The 16,401-nt window shown below is 50.5% G+C and overlaps 1 protein-coding gene across 1 annotated transcript in view; it reads right to left on the bottom strand.

The window, feature by feature from the left end:
* Nucleotides 1-16,401, bottom strand: part of CACNA1G (calcium voltage-gated channel subunit alpha1 G) — a gene marked incomplete at its 3' end in the record, with an annotated part of 137,244 nt that overhangs the window by 93,322 nt on the left and 27,521 nt on the right. Inside the window, exons 2-3 of the mRNA XM_080356526.1 lie at nt 4,322-4,433; nt 3,801-3,934 (exon numbers count right to left, since the gene is read on the bottom strand). Of these exons, the coding sequence (XP_080212652.1) occupies nt 3,801-3,934; nt 4,322-4,414 (227 nt within the window). The 5' untranslated portion in view covers nt 4,415-4,433. The remainder of the gene's footprint in view (nt 1-3,800; nt 3,935-4,321; nt 4,434-16,401) is intronic.

Below are 16,401 nucleotides of genomic sequence, written 5' to 3'. Positions count from 1 at the left end.
GAAAGGGATCAATATAGGCAGAGGTTATGAAAAAGCAAAATTCATTTCTGCCTTTTTTTCATTTTCATGGGATGAAGGGACTAATCCATGGGGGAAGAACAGCCTTTGCCCACAGTGGCAGCAGGAGGCTGCAGCAGGGACCCCCACAGGCAGCCCTATGCCAGTGCTTTCTTCCCCATATCTGAATCAAGGAGTTGCAACAGCCCCTTGATCAGCATCACCAACCTTACCCCAATTTCTGAGCTCAAGAGCTTTTCAGAAACCACCTGGTGCTTTTGTTTGAGAAGGAGCAGGGATGGAGTGGGGACTGCAGCATCCCTTTCTCTCCTGGCACCTATGAACACAACAAGGCTTCCTGCAGCATATCACATCCCCGAAATTCAGCACTCAAAACCAGGAGGCAGCAAGACATCCTTAAGGGATGAACATTAGAAGAAGTGCTCAGGAAGCAAAGATAAAAAGAAATGGCATTTCTGTGTCTGTAGAAAGCAGCCTGCCAAGCACCTCCTGCCTCAGCTCCTCTCAAATTGTAAGCAAAGTGTTCCAGAAGTGTTTAACTTTCCTACAAAGTCCTTTAAGAGGCCGGTTACTGTTACAATGAACAAAGCACAAACGGGACTCCAAGCACTTGACCAAACAACTGACTGAGCCCGGAGTAACCGCAGACCCGCTCATCTCAAACACGGATGATGCACAGCCCTGCTCGGGGGAGCAGAAATGCAGGCACGGACCCAGAGCCTGTTGGACCCTGTGCCTAGAGAAGGCAGAGAGGAGCCCTGTAAGCTCTTACACCACCAAATTATCTTCTGATTTAAAGCTTCTCCTCAGAAAATAATTAACCTTTGGGGAGGGGTTGTTGTTTTGGGGTTGGTATTTTTTTTTTATGAGGATGGTTTAAAGCACAACTCAGTCCACAGGGATGCAGGGGTTCAAGGAAGTCCTTGTCTGGCTAAAGTCAAAATAAGCTGATCACTTGCAAGCTGGTGGGACTGCAGCAAAGTGGCTGGGGCTGTGGATGGCTCCAGATGAGGAGCAGACGGATCTCAACCTGTGTCTATCCTCTTTGCACAGATCAAGCAGTGAAGAGGTCCCTGCGTCCTGGGCAGAGCAGGGGGAGACAAAGCAGGTGCTGGGTCCTGGAGCAGCCAGGGACACAGCAGGTCAGGCACATCTCCATCCCACAGCTCCGGTTCACCAGCCCGAGCCTCAGCCAGCACTTAACTGTAAATGTTTCTGCATATTTTCAGATACAAACAATTGTTCATGCTCAATACTTCAGCATCTTATGCTGGGAGAGGTTGAAATCATATTGAATGGTCTTTAGAGGGCGAGAGCTGGCTTGCAACACCCGTTAACCTTCAAGTGTTCTCTTAAAAGTTAACTCCCCAAATCCTCTTCTTTAAAATAACACAACATAATGATGTCATTCATCACTTTTTTCCTTCCCTTTTCCCCTTGCAATTCCATAACCTACAGCCAAAGCCACGTTTCACTAAGCTGAGTTTTGATCATACAGCGCTATTCTCATCTCCAGCAAGTTTTCCTGTAATTACAGAGATGTGTTGCAGACATTACACACTCTACAATTAGCGCTAATTGCATTACATTGTCACAAAGAAGTCATTTACTCTCCATGAGCTCAGGAGATTGCTCTGGACAGTTTAACAGAGCTGAGAACTATTTAATGGCATGTCACAAAAGTGGCCGGCATCACAACGGGGGTGAGAACAACACCGAGCGGCTCTCCCAGGCTTCTGCGAGTGCCAGATTTGGGGTAAACACACACACAAAAAGGTTTCTCTGCAATCTCAATCTCCGCCAGGTCCAGAAACTTCTCAAGGAACTTGGAGAATGAAGCCCTTGTGCAAGACCTACACAAAAATGTGACGCACTCATTTAGCAAATACAGTGGGGATCTGATCATCTCCCCAGCGCACACTCTCCTCCATGCCCACTGCTCAGCTCTGGCCCCTTTTCCCACATCACACACCTGCTCAGGGACAAGATGCTCCATGTCGAGCTCAGCTCATCCCTTGCCCCCCTGCTCTGCTGTTGACACCGTGCTCTGGATGCTCATCAGGGTAATTTGGCCCGTGTGGGAACTGCGGAGCTGCACTCAAGGGCCACCGGCAGATTTTCCCTCCATCTTGTTGGGATTTGACCCTGCACTGCTTTTTCATCTTATCCTCACTGTGTATTTTGCCTACATCTTTAATCGAGGAGAACACAGCACTCCAGGATGGATGAGTGAGGGCTGGAGGAGGGCACCAGGGTGTGAAAGGAAGCAGAGAAAGCATCTGGGAAAGGAGAGGCTCCACTTTGTATTTAAGTTCGATCCTTTGTCAGCTGAATTGGTTTTGACGAGGCCCAGATGGGAGCAGTTCATGCACACAAAGGAAAGGCCCATCATTTAGTGAGAGGCAAAGCCAACCTGGCAGGAGTCACGGGAGCGGTCAAGCTGCAAGGCTGCAAAACCTCTACAGTGAATAAACGTCTCCACGCATCGGGGATGCGGGAAGCGGCTGCGGCAGAGGGAAGCTCTGCTTCTTCATCACAATTAATTCTAGTATAATAAGTAACAAAGAAGAACAAATAAGTAATACATAAAGTGGCTTTAGCAGGCACCAGCTCCTGGTTGTGCTGCTGATGTTTACAAGCCTAACAGAGCTGGTCAGACCCAGGGTCCCATCTTGTGCAACATTCCAATGCTGCAGCCCTTAACGCTGCCTCAGACACTTCAGGAGGAAACTTTGAGCCCTCTCCTACCCTGAGAAGCCAGAGGCTGGTGCAGTTGGAACACACGAGGTTGGTGCATCCTGCAGAAGGTGGGTTCACTGAGATGGTTACAGCTCGTGGCCTTTCTGCTCCTCCATGTCTGCGTCCAGCCTGGGTCTGGAGCCTCACTACACCTTTTAGCTTCTGCAGCACCCTGTGGCAATGAATTTCCCAGGCCAGTGATGCACTGGGAGACCTGGCACCTCCTTACTGGTTTCACTGGGCCACTGCTTTGGTTCTATCAGCTGCCTGGCAGAGGTATGTGCCGTGGCCCTGTGAGGCTGGTGATGGACCATAAGCAAAGCCCACAGAGGTGTTGCCCCTTCATGGGGCACACAAAACCCCTGCCAGGTAAACAGCTCAGCTGGGAGGTTCCACTGCTCCTTTCCAGGAAAACCCAGTAAATTTGATCTCTAGCTCTATCAAAAGAGGAAAAACCCACTGTTTTCCCAAAGGCCTTTGGGCTCTTGGAGCAGGGAGGGGAGACAAGGGCCGGCGAGCGATTCATGTGTCAAAGAAACTCAACTCACTGGCCAGGGGCCAGGGACTTTTCATGTGGATTCCCAGTCTCCGCCAGGAGACTCGCGGGTGCTGGAAGAGCCTTTAATTCAAACCAGGTGCCTCTGAAAGGAAAACACTCAAAAAGGCAAACTTGGTCGCTTTCCCTCAAAAAAAAAATAGTATAAGAATGAGTGCAATCACGCACATTTCAGTGAACTATCCTCCCTGGCACGCCGCTCTGTGCTCCCAACCGCCCGCCAGCCACCTCGCCTGGTGGAAATCGAAACCATCAATAAGGCTGGAGAGGGAAAAGCCATGTCCAATGCCAGTGAGGAGCCCCAGGGCATGGGCTGGCCAAAATCCAAAAGTCGGGATGGGCAACGCTGACATCACCCGAGGCCCAGCAAACCCTCAACCTTCACTGCTGCAAACCAGCTGCTCCACAAATCCGATACTTGCCAAGCGATGCCACAAATGACAACAGAAAAGCACAGGGAGAGGGGAACCCGTAGTGCTGAGCCTACCCTGCGATGACAATGAAGAAGTCCAGGCGGTTCCATGTGTCTCCCAAATAGCATTTCTTCCCAAAAATCCCCAGTGCGATCATCTTAACGATCATTTCCACGGCGAAGAAGGCAAAGATGAAATCATCAAAGCTCTGCAAAAGAAAAGAAGGAAGGAGGGATGCTCCTACATTGTTTCACACTTGCACCAGGGATGGATTAGAGACCTGAGTCCAATAAGGTCTCTTCTTGCACCACCAAGGGCTAAAAACCCCAGGCAGAGGCAGTGCTGGGATAAAGGGATAAGTTTGTTTTGGATTCTGCTTTCACTATAAACTCAACGGTTAATCCTTCCCAAGCTCTCCAAGCAAAGTTTGGCTACACTGGGGTCAGCACAGCCTGACAGGGGCTTTGCCTGGTGACAGCAAGCACCAAAACCAGCATTTTAATGTGCTGGCAGGACAGGCAGTGTGTACAGGACCCAGGGAGCCAGCTCTGCCGCAGCTCAGTCCATCCCGCTCCCCATCTACCCCAGATTGTACCTGGAGGATGCGGCAGCGCGGCGAGTCACAGGCGATGTCCTCGCAGGGGTGGAACATGCCCAGCGTCACACAGTTGAGCAGGATCACCAGCATGCTCACCCGCTCGAACCACCTGCACCACATCCCATCAAGGAAGAAACAGACCCAGAGGAGCACCCGCAAGCGGCCACCGTTGAATCAGAAAGGTTATTCTAGTCTTTAAAGCAAGGTGCATGCTACCTTCTCTAGGTTAGATTTTATCTGGTTTTGCATGGAAGGCCTGCCTGCTGTTCAGATACCTTCATGGCAAACCCATGGCATGTTCTACTCGTTGACATCAGTGGCTACAGCTAATATGAAAACCGCTATAAAATGAAAGTTGCATGAGAAGAGTACTGATGTGATGGATTAAAAAATTAAATTAAAAGAACTATATCAACTTTTAGAAAAAAATAAAGCCCAACACAACCCCATACCATTAATTTCCTCTCCTAGCATTTTACAGAAAAGCACTTTAACAACATTACAATTTTCTAGTAACCATGTCACGGCTTATCCCACGAGCATTTCCCTGAAGTCACTGCTTGAACTTTTCATTCCCAGTCCAAATTAAGACTGTCAAAACCATTAACTGACTGCCCAAAAGCCTTAAGACTGTGAGGGCCAGCAGAGTCCATCCCCTGTCCCAACTGCTGCCTCTTGGAGAAATTTTAAAGAGCTGATCTGCCAGGACAGACTGTGGATGCTGTTACTTTTGAGGCAGAATGAAGTGCGCTGCTGCAGCAAATCGTTGTAGGGATGGTTCAAACCTAGTACCCAAATTCTGCATCCTTCCAGGCGACATTTCTAGCCTGGGACACAGAGATGTGAACTCCAGGAGCCGATACAATGTGGTGCCGGGGTTATTTTCTAGCCTAGCACGGCAAACACCCCATCGGCTGCTGCGACGCGCAGGCAGCCAGGGCCACGCTCCTGCCTGGGTGCAGGCAGCAGCTTCCAGGCTCCAGGAAAATAATCATAGCCCTTGTCAGACAAGAGCTTTCGCTACAAGGCAGTGGCAGGCGGTGTTTGGGAGCCCGTGCTGTCGTGTTATCTGGCTGGGGAAGAAGAAGGTGAGGATGAATCAGCAGGTGCCTCCCCGGCGGGCGCGTGGGGCTGGAGCTGGCAGCTCCTGCCACCCATCCGGGGTGAATTCCTGGGAAATCACATGGGGCTGAGTCACAGCTCGGTCGTCGGAAATCTGGATCTTTTTAATCGGAAGAAATGTTTACAAGATATCGGGATAGACATTCCGACTGTCAGGTCCAGGCTGTGGGCTGCCCAAATATAGCACTGCGGGGCAGGCATGGGGGACAGCTGCCAGGGGGGACCTGCAGGCATTCCCTGGCTTGGGGGGCTGGAAAGCATCCCTCTGCAGAGCCAGCCACATCCATGGCTCTGCCAGACCTCTGCAAAGCCCTTGAGGACATAAAGAATTAAAAAAAAAAACCTGTAAGATCCCCAAAGAGTGACTACAAGGGCTGTGTGAGATATTCAGAAGGGAAGCGAGGTGGCAGAACCCATAGAGACAGACAGATGCTTCCCCAGACAGGCAGATCTTCATGCAAATTCATTTGTGGTGGTGGAGAGGACTCTGTACTGGGGCTGGGTCTCCTCTGTGGTCTCCATCTCAGGAGGGGAAGGGGATCCTGGGAGCGGGAAGGGTTTTTATGTGCTGATGGCAGGCTTTTTTTCCCCAGTTTTAACCTCAGACCCACTTATCAGCACATCGCTCCCTCAAGCAAATACATTTCAATCCAATATAACACTTCACCCTGATTAAATATTCCCAGGACAGGGACCCCAGCAGTGCTGAGGGCGGTATGTTAATACGCATCTGATAGATCAGAAGGTTGCAGGGAGAGTTATTTTTTTGCCTTTTTTTTTTTTTTCTAGCTGAATGAAACTTCAAGCTCTTTCTTCTGCTAATGGGATTTTCAGAGGCGCACAAAGCGCTGATGGCTACAGCTTTGTGCTGACCCTCCTTTGAGCCCAGAGGCTGACAAAGGGAAACTCTTCAATTAGCCAGAGCAGAAGGTGCTTTATTGAAACGGCACTTGCTGGTGCTGTGTGGGCAGGGAAGGGGCAAAGGGGCTTTGGGAAGCATAGGAGACAGTGCTGGTCATCGACGGCAGCTCAGGCGAGAGGGAGGAGGAGGAGAGGGAGGAGGATGAGAAGAAGGTGAAGGGCAGCAGTGGCACTGCCATTGCCCCTTGCCCTGGCACTCAGCTGAGCCCACAGTCTGTGCTCTGTGAGAGAAATATTCACCAGGAATGGAGCTGGCACGGGGGAGTCCTGGCTGCTCCTTGCACCGAGCAGGCAGGGAGTGTGTTTAAAACCCACTAATAATAGGGTCCACACTCACACAGCAGGTAATCACCCCATCTGCTCCATCCCATAGGTGTCAGAGTCCCCACTTTTCAGGGTCACCTGCTCACCCCAGCTTATTCTCAAAAATTCACATTTTTTACTATCAACTTAGTCAAGACAGAGAGACAAAATGCTCACAGGTTCTTCTCAATTAAAACAAAATCTTGTTTCTGCCACACAGAAATATCCAGTAACACTTTTGTTATAACTTGACTCTTCAAATTCATAAGATAAAAAGCACAAAACAAAACAAAAATATCCAGAGGTCACTTACGTGTTACAAACAGGAGTCTTTGCACAGAGCAAGAGCCCTCAGCCCCTTCCCAGCACGAGTGATCCCTGTGCTACCTGTCTGCGCTCAGCAGAGCCCGACCTTTTGTAATTAAGAGACAACAGCCCCAGATTCAATTAGCCAGCGCTACCCAGTTTAATATAATCAAAAGAGAAAGATATTGCATTATGCTTGCTATAATTTAGTTGCAGAAGTTTGGATCAAATTCACCAGCAAGTGAATTAAGTGGGAAGCTGTTGCTCGGGGGCAGAAGCAACTCAGAGGATGACGGGCATGATGCTCGGTCCGTCAGCATCCCAGGTTCTCCCCATTGAGTCGGGGCACACACACGGCTCCTGGTTCTCTTTGGGAATGGGGGCAGTGGGCACCACCATGCCACAGCATCGCCCGGCCCCAGAGATGGTGGTGTCTTTCCTGGGGGGTGTCAGGCACCCACACCGATGGCCAAGTCAGGAACAGAGAGCAGCATTTGAGTTCAGAAAAGGGCAATGAAGATGGGGAAGGGACTGGAGCACAAGTGTGATGGAAGCGGCTGAAGGTCCTGGGGAGTTCAGCTGGAGAACAGGAGCTGAGGGGACTCTGCTCTCTACAGCCGCCTGAAAAGATGTTGGAGCATGGAGGGTATTGGTCTCTTCTCCCAAGTAATAAATGACAAGATGACAGGAAACAGCCTCATGTTGCACCAGGGGAGGTTTAAATTGGATATTGGGAAAAATTTCTTCCTAGAAAGGGCTGTCAGGCATTGGAACAGGCTGCCCAGGGCAGTGGTGGAGTCACCATCACTGGAAGGTTTCAAAAGATGCAAAGATGAAGTCCTTAGGGACATGGTTTAGTGCCAGGGTTGGGTTAAGAGTTGGACTTGAGGGTCTCTTCCAACCAATACAACTCTATGCTTTACAGGGACAGGTGCTGTTCCATGAGATTAATATATATTTCTTCCTTTAATGCACTGCTACTCTCAGGTGGCTGTGGCCGTTCCTCCTCTCCTGCTTCCCTGCATCCATGTCCTCTCTGGTTCTTTCCCTGAGCCCTTATCCAGCTCTCCCTAAGCAGCCCCAATGCGCCAGAGCAACTTGCTGCTGTTCTGCCATCACCGGGAGATGGGGTGGGATCCCCCAAAAGCACAGCCAGGGTGATGGGGAACAGGATTCCATGGACAAGGTGGGGACCAGCTCCCAGGCAGCAACTGGGGCTGCGAGTTTGTATCCTACAATAAAATCCAGCCATAGAAATGCATCGAACTGCCTGGATCTGGCCAGGTAGCACCTCAGCTCTGCTCCCTGTTGTCTGGGGCAAGGAGAGGTCATTTGGACACACGGGCCATGGCCGTGGCCACAATCGAGTCCCATATCACCACTCACAGTCATTTCTCTTCTGCCTTCACTCTCTGGGACAGCGCCTGGTATTTGACAAATGTGCCGAAAGCACTGGCAAAGCCTGGAAAAAATTCTGTGCAAATGCAATGTGAAAATTGGGTTGAAATGACAGCCTTCCCCTGCAGTGTCACCAAGTCCCACCAGCTTAGGAGTGACACTAGGATAAGCTGCAGATGTTAATGAGAGCGGAGTTTTAGGCTTCATTCATATCATCAATTCCAGAAATAGCCCCTTTGACAGGAGCATAATGGCACTTCCAGGGTCTGGCCTTTGGGGGGGTGGGAGGAGGCAGGGACTAGAATCCTAAAACATTAATTCAGGCTGTTCACAAGGGAAGTTAAAAGTCCTCAGAATTAATCTGCCTCACGGATGGAAATAATAACCCCTTCCCAGCTCCACCTCCAGCTGCACCAGGCCAGCAGGAAAACGCTCTTAATGTCATGTCCAGTTGAAAGGCTGTAGGATTCCCATCACAATCCTTGACATTTCATTGGATTTTTTTTTTCCTATTGTAATCCTTTGAAAGCAAAACCAGCCCCCATCTTTTGCTTTTAGCACTTGTAGGAAGCATCTGCATCCCCTTGGATGCTGCATGCCAGAGGTGCTCCCAGGGCATCTTTACCCAGTAAATCCACTTGTCTGGCTCACAGCTGGCAAGAAGCTGCTCCAGTGTGATCCTGACATGGTCTCTATCACCCAAGTTTGCCCTCCCAGGGGCTTTTCCAGCCGCGGTACCTCCCCTCCCTCCAGGGAACACAAGAGGGGGATGAGGCAGGGAAGATGCGGCAGGTTCACAGCCCTTCCTGCAGCATCGCACTGACAGCAACACCGCTTTTTCCTGGCAGGGTGGACAACCCTTTGCAGGCACAGCAGCCCCGGGCACACTCTGTGCATGTGTGCGATGGAGCATACTCCTCCTGCCTCACGATCCGCGGGGATTCCTGCCAGGAGAGCCCGTTCCTGGAAAGCAAAGCCAAGGGTGCTCCAGTGGGGCTGCAGCAAGGGGGTTTAAAAATTCAAAACACTACTCAGAGAGTATTTCCATCCCAGGCCACCACATCCGGCAGCACAAACACACACTACCAGGAGCTGACACAACCTCTCTGAGCCCGGCATAGCCTTGACATCCCTGTTCACAGGCTCCGAGTTGGGAAAAAGCCGGGCAGGGAGCATCTCTGCCTCATCGCTGCTCTGCAAAACCGCTTCCCTCACAGCACTGACAGACCCAGGAGATGATTTTAATTCATGCAGCTTCACAATTAAACCTGGGAAACCAAAACATGGCGATTATTCATGTCAGTGTTTTTTAGAAATTTCATCTCTAATTTATTTTCCCTTGCAGATGTTCATGGGGATGTGCCGGTGGCTGCTTCCCTCTGCTGTGGAACAGCCACGCACTGCTCCCGTCTCACCGGTACCACGGCCACGCCACGGTCCCCAAAGGCCCCGTAATGCACAACGGCAAATGTAAAGCCCAAAAGAAGAGGGGGAAAGGGGATTTTGCTGAGTAGTCATCTTTTCATTTTTCTCCCAAAGATTTAAAAACTGCCCTGTCAGCTGCAGGTAGGAGATGCAGCTGCCTCTCAAGGGGGATGTGGGATTTGCTCAGCAGTGCAGAGGAACCCTGCTCAGCCACCCAGGTGGTGAAGCAAAGAATGATGCTGTATTTAGAGGAGACGGTGCTTGATTAAAAAAAAAAAAAGATGTTTTGTCAAAAAAACCCCACCTGACAATGTCCTTATTTGCTTTACTGTTATGGAATTATTTCCCCATAACCTTTTAGATTTGTACTTTAAGGTTTTTTTTCTCAGCAACAAAAAGGGTTTAAAATCTTATTGCTGAAAGAAAAAAAAAAAAAAAGAAGATAAAAAAATCCTGCAAGCTGAGTGTCTTGTATAATCTCTGAACTTCAGGAGCTGGAGCTTTTAAGAAAAGCCATACATATCGCTTGCAATTAACTTCTGAACTGGAAGTTGGGAGGGCTCAGCTGCTGGCAGCCCAGCCTTGGGACCAGCACCTGGGAGGATGGGTGCTTTACAAAATAGAATAAAATGTCAAGCCAGAGCACTTCAGGCTGAAATTATTCTGGCTTCTCATCCCAGTCCTTCCTTCCTCCTCATGCCTGTCTTGGTATCACAGAGCAGAGAACCGAAAAGAACAACCCAAAAATGCCCTGTGCTCAGGCTCCGCACTGGCCATCACCTCCCATGACGGACCCCCGGGATGTGCTCCCTCCATCAGCTCACACGTGGCATTAATGAAGATGTTGTTGTGAGCACTAAAATCCTTCCTAATGGACTCCTCCTCTGCAGGAGGGACCTGGGGTTACCCATTAAAATACACTAAATGTGCCAAAACTGGTGCTCAATAATATATTTAAGACCTTATTTCCCACCACGCCTTATGAAGTGCATAGTGGATAGACACTTAACCCCCAAATATATATATTTTTAAACTTGCTAGCTGTAAATTGTCCCTTAATAGCACCTCAAAGCTCAGCAGAGCAGAAGAGCAGCAGGACTGACTGCTCACTGGGACAATCCACACCACCCAGTGTTTCCACCCCCTGTCATGATGTGCAGCCCCAGCCAGGAGGAAAACCCACAGAAACCCCAGTAAATGCTGCAACATGGACAGATGCTTCTTCTCCTCATGCTCACACATAAAATACACCTTGTGCAGAGTTGCCAGAGGCTCCTCCATTTCATTAAGGCATTCGGGATATTTGGGATACTATTAAGCTTCTAATGGCCCTGATCCAGCTCGCTGTACTACTCAAGACAAAAACTGTTATGCAAGGCTTCCTAAACAAGTTGCAGCAAAATCTTTGTAACATCCTACACCAACACATAGTTGGGATATGTCACATATTTGTCTTATTTTGTTCCTTCTTTGTCCTTTTTTTAGTCTCCTTCTACTTTTTTCCCCCTTGGAAGTACGCTGGTTCCCATGGCAACAGTGATGTTATGGGTATGGACAGAGCTTCAGTGACGTCCACAATTTCAGTATAAAAGCGGATTTATGTAACAGTTGGTGAAATGAAGACGTGGAAGAGATGGCTCTGCATGGTCACACGTGTGGCATTCAGGGGTGCTGCACTGGCCGGGTGGGTTCACACGAAGCAGGAAAGAATGAGAGGGCAAAGCAGAGAGGAAGTGGATCAGGGTAAAACTTACCCTAAACATATATATACATTTATATATTTTTTGAAAAATTATCTATAGTTATGTATATATTAATATGTTCCCATGGAGAGCATCCCTCGCCCTGCCACTGCTGGAGGGCAGATGGGGACTCAAGGTACCAACCCGAGGTACAGAGAACCTCCTCCCATCACTGACCCAGGAGCTGAAGGAGGGCACTGAGTCCTCACTGCTGACCCAAAAGTCAGCCCGGATGGAGGCCACTGCCTTCGTGGCCAGAAAAAGAGATTCCCCCCTGCGCCAGACCTCCCAACATGGGAAAGCAGAGCTTCTCTGGGAGTCTCCTACAAACTTCAAAGCCTGAGCAAAACAGACACATTTTATCTGTTTCGCGAGCCTGTGATTTAAATCTCTTCCTGGGGCAGTGCACAGATGGAGGGGATGTCTCTCCTCCTCCTCCACCATCGGTCCCCTAGGAAGAAGCCTGAACAGCTTCCAAAATGAGACATTGCCATGCCCAGAGACACACCACCTCGAATTCCCCCTCTCCCCGCAGAGGCTTCGCTGGCAGGCACCATGCCACATGGAGCCAAATCCCCCCCGAAAATCAATGTATTAATAAAGCCGGGGAAGCGACAGGCTGATTATAAAGTCACTCCATCCCAGGGACGTGCTGGTGAGAACAAGCCCATGCTAATTGTCCTGGCAGCTCCTCCGCTTCCCTTACCATCGCCAACACGCTCTGAGAAGCCTTGATGAGCTTTTTACTTCTGCCACCACTGGGTTAACCCCCCTTGGGCAGGAAAACCCTGCGCCCCTCCCTGCAGACCCCAAATATTCCCTGTGGAGCTGAAATATTCCCTGCGAACATCAACAATCCATCTGGCGCAGGTGATATAGGCTCTCTGCCTCCCACTGCACCCCTGAGGACCACGCTCTCCCTATCAAGCCACATCCTGCTGGGGGAATGACTTGCAGCCCCCTCAAACTCCTGAGCCCCCCCAGCTGTCAGCAGGAGCTTGAACCCAATCCCAGCCTATTAAAAACAGATTCAGCCAGAGCAAGGGATGTCAGCGGCTGCAGCGGGGAGCACAGGAGAGGGGATGGCTCTGCAGGGTCAACAGCAGCTGCTGATTAATTCAGCGCTTCCCTAATCGCCCGAATGAGTGGGCGGCAGGATGGCACAGAGAATGGCACGGAGATGCAGTAACCAGGCAATGACCATAAAACCCGGGAAAACCCGGGAGAGGTGGCAATTCCAGCCCGTTCTGGCGTTCGCTGCAGCGATCCGGGCTGCAGCTGGAGCTCGGGCAGAGGGAATTCCCTCTGCTGACTGAGGGCCAGGGGAAACCTCAGCGGGAAGAGCTGTTAGCGAGGAGCTGGGATGCGAGCAAGCTAAACAAACCAGCTGCATCTCTATCTCAGATGCATGACCGACGGGTTTCTACCCCCGTGCCCCTCCCACAGCATGTACCCATCCATCTGCAGACACCTGGGCAAGGGATGAGGGATGCTTACGGGCGAGATTTTAGAGACAGGGAGATCGGGGCAGGAGGGATGGATCAGAGAGACCACCCCCACAGCTGCAGAGCATCCCATCCCAGGGCACAGCCCTCGCCAGGCAGCTGCCAGACCCACAAAGACATCACCAAGATCTCCAGAAAGGTGAAGAGGCACAGGGGCATTTCAAAACATGCTTCCATCTGCCCTCTACCACCACACAGGGAAATATTACCACCACACTGAGGTCAATGCTTTCCAAGCCTTTTAGAGAAGCTCAAACTCCAGGTTTTGCCCATCTACTCGCTACAAAGGGGCAGCCTGGGGCTCAGCACTGGAAAAGGGGAGAGATGGGGCAGATGCAGCATGATTCCTGGCTGCACCAGCTCCAGAGTGAGCCAAAAGCACCTGGTGCTCAGCCACATCTGCTGCAGCTTGGTCCTTCGCCTTCCCAGCTGGTATTTTAATTGCAGAGGGTACAGGCGCAAAGCCCCTGAGAAAACCTGGCCAAGCCTTGCAAAAAGCTCAGAGGACAAATCCAAGGATGAATACAGCATCATTTTAACCCTATGGACCAGCGCAGGGCTGGAGGGACCAGTATCGTTGTTTCTGGAGGATGCAAACGCCTTAACACCAGTTAAAGCAGAGTTGTGGGGTGCAGACCTTGTGTCCCCACACCTTCTCTCTTCCCCTCCACTGGCACCAGTGTCTTTCCCTGACCTGGGGACACCAGCCAGGCTCCCTAGAGCTTCTCAGGGCAATGCCTGGGATGTTGTGAAAGCAAGGAAAACCAAGGCAACAGTCTCCTTTGGGGCAAACCCTTCCCTGGGGCCAGCGGGAGCCCAGCCTTTTCCACTTAATGGTTTGCATTAGCAAACGCTGGGTATAACTTTCCATGCAAAGCTTTCCTGAAGAAATACAGCTTTGGGGCAACTGAAACTACCCACAAATTTTTGTTTATGTTTTCTGACCTGGCTTCAAGCTGGGGAAGAAAAATATTAAAAACATTATGTTTACAAAGTCTGGATATGATGACTATTTTCCAACTGGCCTGCTTCAATGTTTCGCTTAGAAACAGAGTCAACATTTGCTTTCTAAAAAAAACCCATCAACATAAAATACATTATTTTGTTGCAGGTTAAGTACTTAATTAGACAGGAACCATCTTACACGCTTTGGATTTTGAAGTCTATGAACACAAAAAAAAAAAAGGAAAAGGATGTTTTTCAGCATAAGCGATGCAGAGCTTTCACAATGGGAGTGAGCATTAAGAAGGTCCTTATGCAGGGGAGAAGTGAAGATGGAAGCCACCTCAGCCCCAAATCTGCTGTTTTTTCCCCCCATATGGCTGAGGTTGCTCCTGCCTGCACGTAGGGAGGAAGCAGCCAGTTCAAGACAGCAGCGGGTGATGCCCGGGGGCAGCATCTCCGCGTGATGCTGGAGCCACCGGCCGTGCCCGCACTGCTGCGCCCGACTCTGTTCTTCAGGTGCCGACAAGGAACATTCGTCTGCATGAATGAAACATCTCGATGTCACGTCAAAATACCGCAGCGACTAAATATGACTAAAAGCCGTCACGGGCGCGGGGTTGATGCGGAACGACGGGGCGCAGCAAGATGCGGAGCTGCCGCGGGGAGAAGGAGCCGGAGCACACTGAGGGGGGGTCGGGCAGGGCTTGCTCCCCGTGCCTGCCCATGAGCCCAGTCTAATTGCTCCCTGCATACAAATCCATGGCTGGGAACTCATTAATTAGCATCTCGCTGGCAGAGGAGGAGGAGGGAGGTGACAGAGGAAGGCAGGCACGTTTGGGACGGTGCTCAGCATGCCCTGCTGCGGATCTGAGCTCTGCCATGGCACTTCTACAGACACTTCAGGAGATGTCACCCCAAAACGCCTCCCAGCATTGGGTGCCCACACAGCTACAGCCCAAAATGGGGCAAAACCAGCTTAAAAGCAGGACTCACCCCACACACTCCAGCCCAAAACCATGCAGAAATGCTACCGGCAGCACAAGCGGTGGCAGGTTGGGACAGCCCAGCAGAAGCCCTGTGGCAGCACAAACTCCAGCACCGCCTGCTGCTGAGCTCTCAGTGCAGACGTACCAACCCACAACCAGCCTGGATGTCACGGAGTCCCCTGATATCCAGCCACCCGCCAACCCGGCACATAATTATGGGTTCAAGGTGCAAAAGTCACCTGCAAGGCTTACCAGGCAGCAGAGTTGACACGGTGCAAAGCCAGCCCTTTGGCTGGCACACCAGAAACACGCCGGTCATTCTTTAGCTCCAGCTCTGGACTCAAATCTCAGATTCTTTTAAAATTTCTTTTATTTTACTTTGCCCCCCTCTCTGGATGTGACTCATCCTCAGGCGCATCTCCAGCCAGCAGCGCGCTGCTCCTGATGAGCTGCTATTGATTTACTCTATGTGCGGACAAGCTTATTGGGGAATAAGGGCGCTTTGTTCTTGTTCTGGGATCCACGTGTCTCTATGCACATGGAGTTAATTAAGAGCAAGCTCCATGTGGAGGCAAGCCCTCATCAAGCCCCAGGACCTAACGAAGGCAGCCCAGACCAGGCACCTTCCACGTCTCCCACCCCAGGGCCTGAGTGATGCTCGGGGAATGTGAGCAGAGCAGTGGGGTTGGGATGCACTGGGGAAACACCCTGTAGCCCTGCATCCCTGTCTAGACACAAAATGGGTCCCCCAAAGCCTTTCAAAGGGCAGTTCCTCCCAGGCAGCACCGCGCTCCGGCAGGAGGCTGTAATGGGAGCAAAGCGCCCTTTAAAAATTAATGTGGAACAAAAGAATTTCCACAAAATAAAAATTGCAGTTTCTTTTCCATTAATAACATATTACAAGGCTTGCTAAAGAGGCTGCAGGCTCCAGCTCTTGCCCTTCGCTGTCCTGTCTCTCTCTCCATCACAGCCTCGCCGTCCCCTCCTGCTCCCCCTGCACTCCTGTTCTCTGCAGCTAAATCTCTCTGAAATGGCCGAGAAAGCCCAAACTTCCCCATCTCAGCCCATCGCTGGTAACTCCTCAATCCTGTGTGATTTCATCGTCTGCCCTCTAATGCAAAATGGATGTTCTAATTCTAACTAATAAAGCGAAAAGCAAGAAAGAAGCTGAAAATGAAGCCATCAGGCACGGGACTGATCTGTGTTTGTCTCCTTCCTAATTCCATTATTGCTTTGAAACGAGATCTAGATATTACTGCTCCCTCATTAACAGCTGCTCCAGTTTCCCTCTGAACCCCGGAGACTGGGCCCTAATGAATCACACAGCCTGAAGAAGGGGTTTTTAACCACAACAACACGGAAACTCAGATCAGAGCATCTCATGGTGCTAATATTTATATTTTCTCCAAGCCTGCAAGAAGACA

Source organism: Nesoenas mayeri (genome assembly GCF_963082525.1).
Source record: "Nesoenas mayeri genome assembly, chromosome: 19".
NCBI classification, from domain to species: Eukaryota; Metazoa; Chordata; class Aves; order Columbiformes; family Columbidae; genus Nesoenas; species Nesoenas mayeri.
Note: the sequence above shows the minus strand (reverse complement) of the source record. Positions and strands in the feature narration are given on the sequence as shown.